Here is a 12,500-nt window from a genome sequence, read left to right as displayed (position 1 = left end):
AGCCTGACGTTGGCGTCCTCGTTGATGGTGGGCTTGTTGATGATGTTCTTGGCTCGGTTGGCGTAGCGCAGAGTGCTGAGCGTCTCGCCGTAGTTTACGTCGGCGGGAGAAATGGCTGAAACAGAAGCAGATTGCGTTTTCTCGGGGCGCTCTCTGACACTCGCACACGTTCACGGCGTGTTTTCTGCTCACTGGCGATCATGATGGTCTTGGAGTTCCCGCCCAGGCTGTCCTTCAGCAGCCACGTCAGCACCGAGTCTCTGTAGGGAACGAACACCGACTTCTTCTTCAGGTTGGTGTTCACGCCGCCCTGCGACATGTCGGCTGGAGCGAGAAACATCCGTCAGTCAGGAGGAGGAGGGGGAGCGATCGGGCGGCTTTAACGAGACGCCTGACTTTGACTCCATCCCTGAAAATCTAAGATTAAATAGTTAACCCCGCCCCTGAAGACAAACCGCTCCTGACCTAAAGCAGAAATGACGTTGCCCAGAGTGACCAGCGACTTGTTGATGTTCCCGCCCTCCTTCAGTCGGACGCCTGTGGCTCCAGTGGCGTCGGCTCGCTCGCTGCCGGCCAGATCGACCAGGTGGATCTTACTGAGGGTCTCGCTGGGCATCTCGGCGTCGAACTTGGCCTACAAGGATCGAGCAGCAACAACAATCATCATCCGTGAACGTTTACACGACGTCCACGCCATCAGCACGGCGATCATTTCATCGTGGTTCTTCTCTCGGATTATTGGTAAAAATATTCGTATGAAAGTCGTCGAGCTCAGCCGAGTACTTGACGTGGAACCCGTGACCGTCGCTGACCTGTGTGAAGTTGATGGTGAAGATGGCGTGCGAGCGGCTGCTGACGTCGTTCATGCCGGTGCTGGCGGTGGTGCGGTTGATGTTTCCGGCCTCCATCAGCTCCTCCACGTCGCCGTAGTTCTGCACCAGGTGTTTGGACAGATCTGAGGTCAGGAGGGAAAACATGGCGAGCTCAGAGAAGACGATCGCATCAAAGATCAGAAGAGCGAGCGCGGGCTGTGTGACGCGAGTGCCCCGCCCCCAAGAATCATCAAGAAGAACCAAACTGCATCAGCGTTTGGGGGCGCTGATAAAGGTTTTACCTTCCACGTAGGGCCCGCCTTTCGGGTGCTCCCTGACCCGCAGGTTGTAGGTCTGAGTGGACTTCCTCCTCAGCAGGTCTCTGACCCTCTCGTTGTAGATCTCCAGGTAGCTGAGGACACAAGCACAAACGTGAAAGCAGCCTTCCTGATTGGCCCTCGGGCGCCGGAGTCGGACTCTCACCTGACTTCTGTGCGAAACGAAGCTTCGTCCCATCGAGTGGCCTCCGAGATCCGGCTGAACAAACCCTCACAGATCCTCGGGATCAGGCCGGCGTCGCCCTAAACCGAGACCACAGACATCAGATCAGCCGGCTGAGCTTTCATCTACGTCGGGGCGGGGACTCCACGCCTCGAGGGCCGGCGTCCTGCAGGTTTTAGATCCTGAGTCACATGATTAGTTCGTTACCAGACCTGGAGAACTTCAAGACGCCAACCTCCTGTGTTGGATCAAGGACACATCTAAAACCTGCATCACACCGGCCCTCGAGGCCTGGAGTTCCCCGCCCCTGATCTACACCATCGCCGTGCTCCGTCACAACGCGCTCGGAGCGTTCAGCTCGTGGTAACATGAAGAAACCACGGATCGACCACGGACGAGTGTCGATGCCGGCAAATAACGGAGTAATCAGCTTCAGCGCTCGAGGCATTTTTGAGTAAATACAGGAAGTCAGTTTAAAGACACTTCGGCGCTCTCACCGGCGCTCCCATCATGGTGTAGGACTTCCCGGAGCCCGTCTGACCGTAGGCGAAGACGCAGGCGTTGTAGCCCTCGAACGCCGCCTTCAGCACGTCGGAGCCCAAATCTTTGAAAACCTGCGAGTGAAAGAGAACAAATGAGGTTGCATTTCTTCTTCGTGACACCACGGAGGCGGAGTCAATACGACGGGCTGCAGAGCGACCCGCTCACCTTCTCCTGAGAGACGAAGGTGGCGCTCTTACAGTCCATCGAGTCGTAGGAGAAGTCGTACGTGAAGGTTTTGGTGTGCTCCCTCACCGAGTCGCCGAGGACGCCGTCGGAGATCTGAACCAATCACAGCTCAGAGGTTACAAACAGAGCGGCGAGCCCATTTTCCCGCCATTCTGACAAATAAGAGCGTTACCTTCAGGTTGGTGATGGAGGTTTTGGTTCCTTCCATCTCGATGATGCACTTTGCCGTCAGATCCTTCTCCCTGAAAAACACCACGAAGCTTCACAGAGCGAACAGGACGACCTTTCACCTTCAGAACGCTGCCAACGGCAACGCTGTCACATGTTTGTTACCATAGTTACACAGATGATACTCTGCATAGAGACCGATGATAATGACGTAAACAGGCTGTCAGTGAAAACCAGACGTAGAGACTCGTATATGACATCATCTCCTCCAGGTCGGCCTCGTACACCCTCCACCGCTATCCTGCTGCACCTGCTACACCTGCTGCGCCTGCTGCACCTGCTGCACCTGCTACACCTGCTATCCTGCTACACCTGCTACACCTGCTATCCTGCTATCCTGCTACACCTGCTGCACCTGCTACACCTGCTGCACCTGCTGCGCCTGCTGCACCTGCTGCACCTGCTATCCTGCTACACCTGCTGCACCTGCTGCGCCTGCTGCGCCTGCTGCACCTGCTGCACCTGCTGCACCTGCTATCCTGCTACACCTGCTATCCTGCTATCCTGCTATCCTGCTACACCTGCTACACCTGCTATCCTGCTATCCTGCTATCCTGCTACACCTGCTGCACCTGCTACACCTGCTGCACCTGCTACACCTGCTACACCTGCTATCCTGCTATCCTGCTGCACCTGCTACACCTGCTGCACCTGCTGCACCTGCTATCCTGCTACACCTGCTGCACCTGCTATCCTGCTACACCTGCTATCCTGCTACACCTGCTGCGCCTGCTGCACCTGCTATCCTGCTGCACCTGCTGCACCTGCTACACCTGCTGCTCCGGCTGCACCTGCTACCCCTGCTGCACCTGCTATCCTACTACACCTGCTGCTCCGGCTGCACCTGCTACCCCTGCTGCACCTGCTACCCCTGCTGCACCTGCTGCACCTGCTGCACCTGCTACACCTGCTATCCTACTACACCTGCTGCTCCGGCTGCACCTGCTCCTCACGGAGCAGAGCTGAGCACGCGGCGTCTGAACTAAAAGAAGAAACTGAACCGATAATCTAAGAAACGCTTAGAAACACTTTAAAATCTGCCGTTTGCCCACAACAACAACAACAACAACAACAACAGAGGAGGAGGGGCTTGTTTGTTTAAATAAATTTGAATATGTAGATATTTAATTTTTTTCTGTGCTGTTTTTTTGCTGATTCGACCACAGAAGCTTCTCTGTGGATAAACACCACACACAGTGTCTCACACACTCCCACAGACACACACTCGCTGCGACATCCTGCTGTTTTCTCACTCAGGTGTGTTTTATCTCTGCAGGTTGTGTAACTCTGTTTACTCTCACACTGTCACATGACCGGAGATCGAGTTAACACAAACACACCACACCGGAGCTAAAAAGAAAAAAGGGTCAAAGGTCAGCGGATCATGAGACTGAAACGTGTTATTAACCTGCGCCGTGGTTCTCATGCTTCCTCTGTGTGAACGCTCTGCCCACCTCGCGCTCTCACTGATGTCATTTTCATCTTACTCAGATTTTATTTTGAAATGCTCACATTAGTGAGAAGTTCAGGATGTTGCTTCTTAGCAGATTGAAACAATAATCTCAGGCTGACACAGATCCAGCAGCAGGAACACTCGGCGCTGCCAACATGAACAAATACTTGTTAAACTGCACGTAGATCAGAAATCTGATTATTGGCTTAAACTCTGAGTTAAAGCTTGCAGCCTGGAGCTGAAGCAGTGACATAAACAGGGCGAGCAGCAGGGCCGTAACCTGCTGCGGGCCCCCGAGGAGCCCGACATTAACGTCAAGGTGGTCCTTTCACAAACACCTGAAACCTGCACTACAGAACCAGACTTCCACACGTTCACCCTGCTGCCCTCAGACAGGTGGAGCAGGCCGGTCACAGTGAGCGTGTCACATCCACCAAATGTTTCCATTGGACGGACTGGTCCCAAAATCTTTCTGTACATTAACAATAAATTATTATTAATCTGTTGCTGTAGTTCCAGAAGACGAGCGGCTCGGGGACACATGTGCTGCTCGGGGACAGATGTGCGGCGTCAGGTCCTTCCTGAGCGGGTTTCTGCGGATACACCAGGCACAGGTATGAACGCCACGTTAGAAACGCCCTCTAACACACGAACGAGCTGGAAACATGAAAGCTGTGCGTCTGTGCTGCGTTTCACAGCACGCGCTTCTCCTGTTGTTTCTAACCTTTGGATCTAAAACGCATCTTTATCCTCCGAGCACCAAATAACACGTTCACAGTCTCACGAAGTTACGATTCAGGTAAACACGTTAATAGTGTGTACCTGGTCATGACGTCAGAGACACCAGCACACAGTCCAGGTTCACACATTTGTGTGTGTCAGTGTGTTTGTGTGGCTGTGTGTCATGGGAGGTTTCTCAGACGCCCGTCAGAAAAACCACAAATCACGAGTTTAAAGCTCGACGATGATTTTATATCCACACACACACAGCGCACGGACCTCTCAGTTTCACTAACACAATATTTATGCCTGGAGGTGTATGACACACAACACTTCAGTTCCCAGAGAAGGTGGAGGTTTTTGTTTTGAATGACAAATTCTCTGGAGACTGATGACATCACTTCCTGTTTCTAAACGACTCTGCAGAGTCTGAAAGGATGCGTGAGAATATTCCAACAAAGGTCAGTCAGTTTGGCGCCTCTGGGCCTCCGTAGAGAGGACCTGTGTGTCTTTGTAATCTTTCAATGAGCAGTCTGACAGGTGTGGATTTTTCTCACCCCGCCCTGCTGCACCCTTCAGCCCCACACAAAAATCATGCAAAGCTGCAGACTTAAAACATGAAGCTGGAACAGTGACAGGCTGCCAGAGAGTCGATTTCCGGGTTATTAAATCTGACTGAGGCAAAAATAAAATGTCAGCAGACGGGTCACAGCTACGACTGAAAACAGCCAACAGACATGAACCAAGCTGCTGTGGGAACTAAATAAAAATATCTCTACTTTAGGAATGAAATAAAGCAACGCTGACCTAAAATATAAAAACACAGAGGAAACCTCTGTTTGATCAAATCTGTCAGCACAAACCTGCAGAGGAGGGTCTGCCCATAATCATTACCATCAGAATAACTCATGTTACATGTTATCATGTCCACCTATGAGAATAAAACCAGCTGGAACAACAATAATCAAAACTGCACTTTGCTGAGATCTGTAGGACATCCTGAGGAGGCTTCAGTGATCAAAATAAACCAAACTGAGACTCAAACATCAAAAACCTGCTGATACTCAGACTGTCCCCGGAATAAAACACAATCAAATGAAACCAGCCCACATTTTAACCCTGACTTAGAGACGGATGTGCTGTAGGGTAAACCTGGGGCCTCATCCTGCAGACTCCTCCAGGTGAGCCCGCGCAGGCTCTCAGGTACACACGGGTGAGGCGATGACGTCAGCCTGCCTTTAAATCGTGAACATGAGCCGTGATAAGCTTAAAGTCACTCACCGCCTGTTCATGGGCCGGACCCGCACAGCCACCCGGACCGACGCCATGGCTCATACCGCTGCTGTCCGCCGCTCCGCGGAGAGGAGCCGCTTTGTAGCCGATGTCAGCTAACAGGCGAGCGGATAGACGGGGCAAAAGTCTGACAGATAAAAGCGGAGAATGGTCCAAAGGGCACAGATGGAGACCGGGTGGGGGGGAGGGGGTCTCGGGAGCGAGTGGATGCTATCAGGGTCCGCTGACACCGAGTCGCTGTCCCGCTGCCTCAGACCTGCGGTCGCTGCTACCTGTTAGCCTGCTAGCCGGCATCAGGTGGTAAAAACATCGGGATGTATGGAAGCCAGGAGGGGACACACCTCCGGAAGTACGCGAAATGATCTGTATGAAGGACGCGAGAGATTTTAATGTACATCTTTTAATAACTGGGGGTAAACAAAAACACACATTTGAGGTTTTATATGAAAAAATAAATATTCAGAAAGCAAAATCTGATTAATAATAATAATAAAAATACCTGACAGGTTTTTAATTGACTGAAATTAATCTGCACACATATATTTACCTAAACAGATGAAGACTGGCGAAAATCATGAAAACAAGTTAAAAAAAAGTTTGAAAAATGCAAAATTAAGAAAACTTTTTTAGCATTGTTTTTTATCTGACTGAAAATAAGTGCTGCATTGGAAGATGGAATAGTTTGGCCTGTGCAGAAACATCTAAGGGCTAACATTTTATTTCAGTGAGCACTTGCATGTCTGAGCTTTTGCCATTGCATGCTGGGGCAGCAGGTTGAGGGTCACTGATGCCAACAGACTCAATAAACTGATCAACAAGGCCATTAATGTTGTGGGGATGGAGCTGGACTCCCTTAGGGTGCTGTCTGAGAGGCAGAGATTGTTAAGATAAAGACAATGCTGGGTAACACCTCCCACCCACTCCATGACATGTTGGCCAGTCACAGGAGCACATTCAGTGAGAGACTGAGATTACCAGAAACACCACTGAACAACACAGGAAATTATTCCTGCCTGTGGCTCCCTGTACAACTCCTCCATCTAACACACTGTACACACTAGTTACATCCTTTTTGCACACACTCTACAGTAAAATAGCAACTGATAAAGTTCACAGGTTAGAGTGAAATGTCAAACATATATATTCCACCCATGCAATATTCTCACCTTTGTAATATTCTTAATATTCATAACTGAGCGATTTGTACATATTAGTGCTATTTCTTACATTTGTCAACTCTGTAACATGTTGTATTATTTAAATACTTTAGTCTGTTACTGTTACTGTCTTGGAGCAACTGTGACCCACATAATTTACTTGGGGTTTAATAAAGTATTCTGATTCCGATTTTAGTTTAGATTTAATGAGTTGTAATAAGCTCACAGGTAGCTGCAGTTCTCCTCCTGGCCTGCTGGTGGCGGCGGAGGGCAGAGGTCGTGAAAGCTTCAGCCGGCGCCACAGCGGAGTGTTTCCGGAAACTACATGAGCGGTGTGAGCCGAGAGGAGGTGAGCTCCATATCTATGTTAAAAACGTTTATCCGAGGCTCCTCTGACCGCGGTTTAACGGAGGAGCTGCCAGGCGGAGGTTAAATCTGTAAAGGCGATTTTTTTGACGTTGAAGCGACGCCAGAAAAAAACATTTAGTTTAAAGGCTAGCTGAGCTAAGCTAACACATGCTAAATTTAGCCGAGTGAGAGAGGTTTCTGGGAAGCTTTGAATGAATTCAAGCTGAAGCTTTTGATTTAGCCAGATCTCCTCAAACAGCGAGTTTTAAAGTGTAACGTAAACGATTTGTTGGTGCTCTGGTTGTGTGAGTTTACCGAGACATTAGCAAGTATTAAACGGGTAAACGAGGTTTAAAGGTCGAGTTGAACACTGAAGCTCTCCTGTTGTCTCCTCAGACTCCACCATGGATATCAGACCGAACCACACCATCTACATCAACAACATCAACGATAAAATCAAGAAGGAAGGTGGGTGCTGTTCCTCTGCATGGCTAACAGCAGCGAGTTTCTGCTGAAATCGGCATTAAAAACTGCTGTGCTGACGATCACAATGCTGATTATCTAATTTTAACAATCAGACACATTAAACACCGCAAAGGCCGGAAGAATAAAAACTAAGCATTAACTTAATGAAACACTCTGATTATAATCCATCAGACTGCTCCGTGTTTTAATGAGAGAGCTGTGGTATTGATTTAACTGTTAGCTCACACGCAGCGTTTTACCGGCTCTCTTTCCAGCAGTTTCAGCAACAGTTGCCTCAAGCTGCTGAGACAGGACAGAGTAGCTACGGCCCACTTTGCCCTAACTTTATAATCACATCTTTACAGCTAACCATTGATTCTTTTAGACTGCCTCAAAGTCCTTCTTTCTATTTATTAAACTTTAACAATATCGTCTCTCTTTTCTACTTTCAGTCTTTATTATGTGTAGTTTCACCTTTCATTGAAAAGCTGCCAGCACACGTATCAGTAACTGTGATTGGTCAGATGCTGCCAGCAGCGTCCCCTTCAGGGGAAATCAGGGAGAATACCTTAGTAGTAGCTTTGTAGTGTCGGGGTCGGGATAAGTCATCGGCTGTGTCCCAATTCAGGTCTGCACGCTTGAAGTACACGTACTATAAGTAGGAGAAGTGCGGAAGTAATAGGCGTGTGAAATGGGACGGTCTAGCCTTCGTCGCGCTGTTCAGGTTGCCTAGCAACCATGATACTAACCGCGGGAAACGTTACATACAGCTTTGTGTGACAGAAATGAAGGAGAAAAAAATGTTTTGTTGGTCATTCATTTTTGTCATGACATCACTTTGATTAGTTGAGTATCTGAGGCTGAAACCACAGGACTGTAAAACATGATTGTTGGGCTTCATTTCTGTACTGAACAGTTATTTAAGATTAGCTAGTAAATGACAATCAGCTAATGTTGGTCACGAGACTAAAATCATCACACTGTGGTTTTATATACATATGAATATATGAATGAGGCTCTGAAACAACAAACATCACTAGTGTCACACAACTTTGCTGACATGTGGCCAACAGCAATGTTTTAATCGTGGGCGATTGTGGCTCAAGAGTTGGGAGTTCGCCTTGTAATCGGAAGGTTGTCGGTTCGAGCCCCGGCTTGGACAGTCTCGGTCGTTGTGTCCTTGGGCAAGACACTTCACCCGGTGGTACTACTGCCTACTGGTGGTGGTTAGAGGGCCCGGTGGCGCCAGTGTCCGGCAGCCTCACCTCTGTCAGTGCGCCCCAGGGTGGCTGTGGCTACAATGTAGCTGCCATCACCAGTGTGTGGATGTGTGTGTGAATGGGTGGATGACTGGATATGTAAAGCGCTTTGGGGTCCTTAGGGACTAGTAAAGCGCTATATAAACACAGGCCATTTACCATTTAATGTTTGTCATTATTAAACATTCGCACATGAATAAGTGACGTCATGTTCAGTACTTACTTTTGACAGTTCACTCTTGGCCGCTCCCTTCTGCCGTATTTTGCGGCAAAATTATCCACACCCACCGCCGCGCTATGAATTGTGGGATATATGGGACCACGAAGCGTGCACCGGACCACGCTTGATATTTGGGGAAATTGACGGCGCATTTGAAGTACACTTCGGATTGGGACAGCCGTCGTCGCGTAGCGGTGACGTAATCACACTCAAAATGCGTACTTCAAGCGTGCAGACCCTGAATTGGGACACAGCCTCTGTCTCTGTGGCATTCAGAGAGAAAAGTCACATAAAATGACCTTAAACGCATCTCAACACATCCATACTACAGTTCAGTAAACCTGTGTGTGTGTGTGTGTGTGTGTGTGTGTGTGTGTGTGTGTGTGTGTGTGTGTGTGTGCGCGTGTGTGTGCGTGTGTGTGCGTGTGTGTGCGTGTGTGTGTGCGTGTGTGTGCGTGTGTGTGCGTGTGCTATTTGTGTGCAGAGAAATGGAACAATCTCAGGTTAAAAAAATGAATTTCTTGCAGGAAACGAGGAGCCTTTTTTCTGCAGGCTTCACTCTGAACTTTGTTTCAAAACATGTTTTAATCATTTTCAGTTTAAAGGTTTTGACAAAAACTGTCAAATGAATTCCTCATTTTTCAGTTTTCTTCTTATTTCTTTTTTATTTGGTTAAGTGGCCGTACTGATCATTAAGATGAAATCTTCTGATTAGTAACTCGTTGGAATCTAAACTTTATAAAGTTCTTGCACAGATGTGGTTCCAGACTCCGAGCCCTGCTTCCTCAGTTCAATCATTTTTAAGATAAATAAATAAACGAATGTTCCAGAGTTAAAGTTTTACTGAGACAAACGTTTAGATTTGGCAGTAATAATCTTCCTCAGAGTTATTTCTGATTCTTCTCTTGAAGCTTCATCCATGAATCATTTCTTTAAGACTTTAACGTTTAATTAACTGATTAATCACCAAGGATGGAGTACCAGCTGCCTGTGACCTTTGACCCTCCTTATAATAAAAAAATAAAAAGACTCCGGGATGAACGTCGAGATGTTTGTGTCTCCTCTTCCTCCCACAGAGCTGAAGCGCTCGCTCTACGCGCTCTTCTCCCAGTTCGGGCAGGTCATCGACATCGTGGCCATGAAGACGATGAAGATGAGGGGACAGGCCTTCGTCATCTTCAAAGAGCTCGCCGCCGCCACCAACGCCCTGAGGCAGCTGCAGGGCTTCCCCTTCTACAACAAGCCCATGGTAGGCCAGAATGCCACCTTCGTCGTGGTCATCGCTGACTTCCTCCCTCTGAGCAGCTGCGCCTTTAACCCTTTTGTTTTTTCCAGAGGATACAGTACGCCAAGACAGACTCTGAGGTCATCGCCAAGGTCAAAGGATCATATGGCGACAAGGAGAAGAAGAAGAAGGAGAAGAAGAAGGCTCAGGAGCTGGCGGCTAACGCCACAAAGAAACCGGCGGCGGTGAGCGAGCCAATAAAACGTCTCCCCTCACTCCTTCATCAAACCTGTAAACATTCATATTTAGGACGATTTCACCTCTTTCCTGCTGTGAGACAGGAAGTGACTGTTCACCAGACGCCATTCACAAAAACAGCGATTTAACCTGACAGTGAGCTGTTCGCCCACGGCTGCTGTGATTGGTCGGTTTGTGTTGGAAGACCAGCGATGGCAGAAATCTCTCGTCTGGTGGATCAGAGCGACGGTTCCCTCTGAAAAAGGCTTTTACCACCGCGGGCGCCGTTTCTGTTTACGTTTGACGTTTTTCTGTTTTTAAAGATTTATTTATTTATTTATGTGTTAGTCGTCGTTATGAGACAAAGGCTGTGGCAACACCGCCAACGTTAACGGGTAGCTGTTTATGGTTAGACATGGCGTCGCCCTCCCACAATGAGAGGACCATGAAGGAGGGTGGGTGGGCGGGGCCTGTGTACAGAAACCCTTCATGTAATACCGGTATGATCACATGTGAATGTATTTGTAAATAAATTAGTGCTCGTTTGGGCCGGGCTGGTCGCGGGGGGGCCGGGCTGGTCGCGGGGGGGCCGGGCTGGTCGCGGGGGGGCCGGGCTGTAGTGGATGCGTGCTCGCGCTCACTCGGATCATTTTCATGTTGTACGTTTCTAACCTGGACTTCAGGGCCAAACTCTGACCCCGTCTGTCCTGCGTGACCCCTGATGTCGTCTAACGTGGGTCACGGCGTACAAACGACAAACAGTAAACGACTCCATCCAGATGTTCCTGCAGCTGTCTCCCAGCACGATGATGTTGAAGCTGCACTTCGTGTCTCTACGTCGCAGCTCCAGCTGCTGCTTCGTAGTCGTCTTTATTGGACTGAATATAAATCAGACGCCTCATTTCAGGCTAAATCAGCTGCAGGTGAAGCAGCCAGGCTCGTCTTCATCAGCCGCTCTAACAGGGTTTCCAACAGGAAATGGCAGCAGCGTGGCGGGCAGCGGACGTAAACGAGCCTTAAACCAGGACGGCTGCTGCGCTCTGCTCCTTTATTCTGTCGTTTAACGAAGTCTGTGAACCACTCGGCGCTCACTTCTCCTCTCGCTGTTCCCGGTTTTCCCGGCGCCGTATTCATTTCTGACTCTGCTCTGTTCGCCGTTCCTCTGGAGACGAAACCTTTGAACGTGTTTCAGAGTTTAACGCCTCTGTCCTCTGTCTTGTTTTCAGGGATTGGCCCCTCCTGCGCTCACACCTGCGGTGCAGGTAAGTTTTACCGGAGCGTCGTCATGGTTTGCCTGTTGTTCCACAGGAGCCGTTGAGTGACGGCGCCCTCTGGGTTTGCCGTGGCTCAGTGGGAGGCTGTGGGCCGTCGGTGGTTTGATCCCCACCGCCTGCGTTCTGTTGTCGTTGTTTTAACGTGGCTGCAAACAGTGGATCAGCGCCACCTTCTGGCCACAGCAGTGTGTTGCAGTCTAACAGCTTTAACAGCAGGAAAATAACTCAAACTTTTAGAAAATTAAAATTTTCTGTTAAAATTTGTGGAAAAGTGAAAGCAGTGAACATAAATCCCACACTGGCCCACTCTGGCTCACCTGTGGGAGACGTCAGAGTTATGAGTGACTCGCTTTTAACGGCGTGCTGCGACCAGGCGCTGATACGGCTCTCGTTCTCTTCGCAGGTTCCAGACAATCCTCCGAACTACATCCTGTTCCTCAGTAACCTCCCCGAGGAGACCAACGAGATGATGCTGTCCATGCTCTTCAACCAGTGAGTGCTGCACACACACCTGCTGCTCCACCCACAGCTCCACCCACGACTTTGACGGAGCCGCCTGATTTAAGACGTTTCCACACG

General features: G+C 49.3%; 2 protein-coding genes across 6 annotated transcripts in view; one reads left to right on the top strand and one right to left on the bottom strand.

Moving 5' to 3' along the window:
• The window catches only part of kif16ba (kinesin family member 16Ba), a 38,119-nt gene extending 32,105 nt beyond the window's left edge, over positions 1–6,014 (bottom strand). For all 5 annotated transcript variants that reach the window (XM_087842240.1, XM_087842237.1, XM_087842239.1 and 2 more), the window contains exons 1-10: positions 5,725–6,014; positions 2,215–2,284; positions 2,022–2,135; positions 1,811–1,927; positions 1,296–1,393; positions 1,115–1,224; positions 813–955; positions 466–634; positions 193–324; positions 1–115 (exon numbers count right to left, since the gene is read on the bottom strand). The exon at positions 1–115 is cut by the window's left edge and continues 61 nt beyond it. In XM_087842240.1, coding sequence (XP_087698366.1) covers positions 1–115; positions 193–324; positions 466–634; positions 813–955; positions 1,115–1,224; positions 1,296–1,393; positions 1,811–1,927; positions 2,022–2,135; positions 2,215–2,284; positions 5,725–5,771 — 1,115 coding nt within the window. In that variant the 5' untranslated portion in view covers positions 5,772–6,014. The remainder of the gene's footprint in view (positions 116–192; positions 325–465; positions 635–812; positions 956–1,114; positions 1,225–1,295; positions 1,394–1,810; positions 1,928–2,021; positions 2,136–2,214; positions 2,285–5,724) is intronic.
• A 1,122-nt stretch (positions 6,015–7,136) lies between these two features.
• The window catches only part of snrpb2 (small nuclear ribonucleoprotein polypeptide B2), a 6,529-nt gene continuing 1,165 nt past the window's right edge, over positions 7,137–12,500 (top strand). The window contains exons 1-6 of the mRNA XM_006806543.3: positions 7,137–7,242; positions 7,638–7,709; positions 10,262–10,434; positions 10,521–10,655; positions 11,874–11,909; positions 12,325–12,413. Of these exons, the coding sequence (XP_006806606.1) occupies positions 7,646–7,709; positions 10,262–10,434; positions 10,521–10,655; positions 11,874–11,909; positions 12,325–12,413 (497 nt within the window). The 5' untranslated portion in view covers positions 7,137–7,242; positions 7,638–7,645. The remainder of the gene's footprint in view (positions 7,243–7,637; positions 7,710–10,261; positions 10,435–10,520; positions 10,656–11,873; positions 11,910–12,324; positions 12,414–12,500) is intronic.

This window comes from Neolamprologus brichardi, chromosome 6 (genome assembly GCF_056152115.1).
Source record: "Neolamprologus brichardi isolate AB-2024 chromosome 6, ASM5615211v1, whole genome shotgun sequence".
NCBI lineage: Eukaryota > Metazoa > Chordata > Actinopteri > Cichliformes > Cichlidae > Neolamprologus > Neolamprologus brichardi.
The sequence above is the reverse complement of the archived record's forward strand: the minus strand, read 5'-3'. Positions and strand labels throughout refer to the sequence as shown.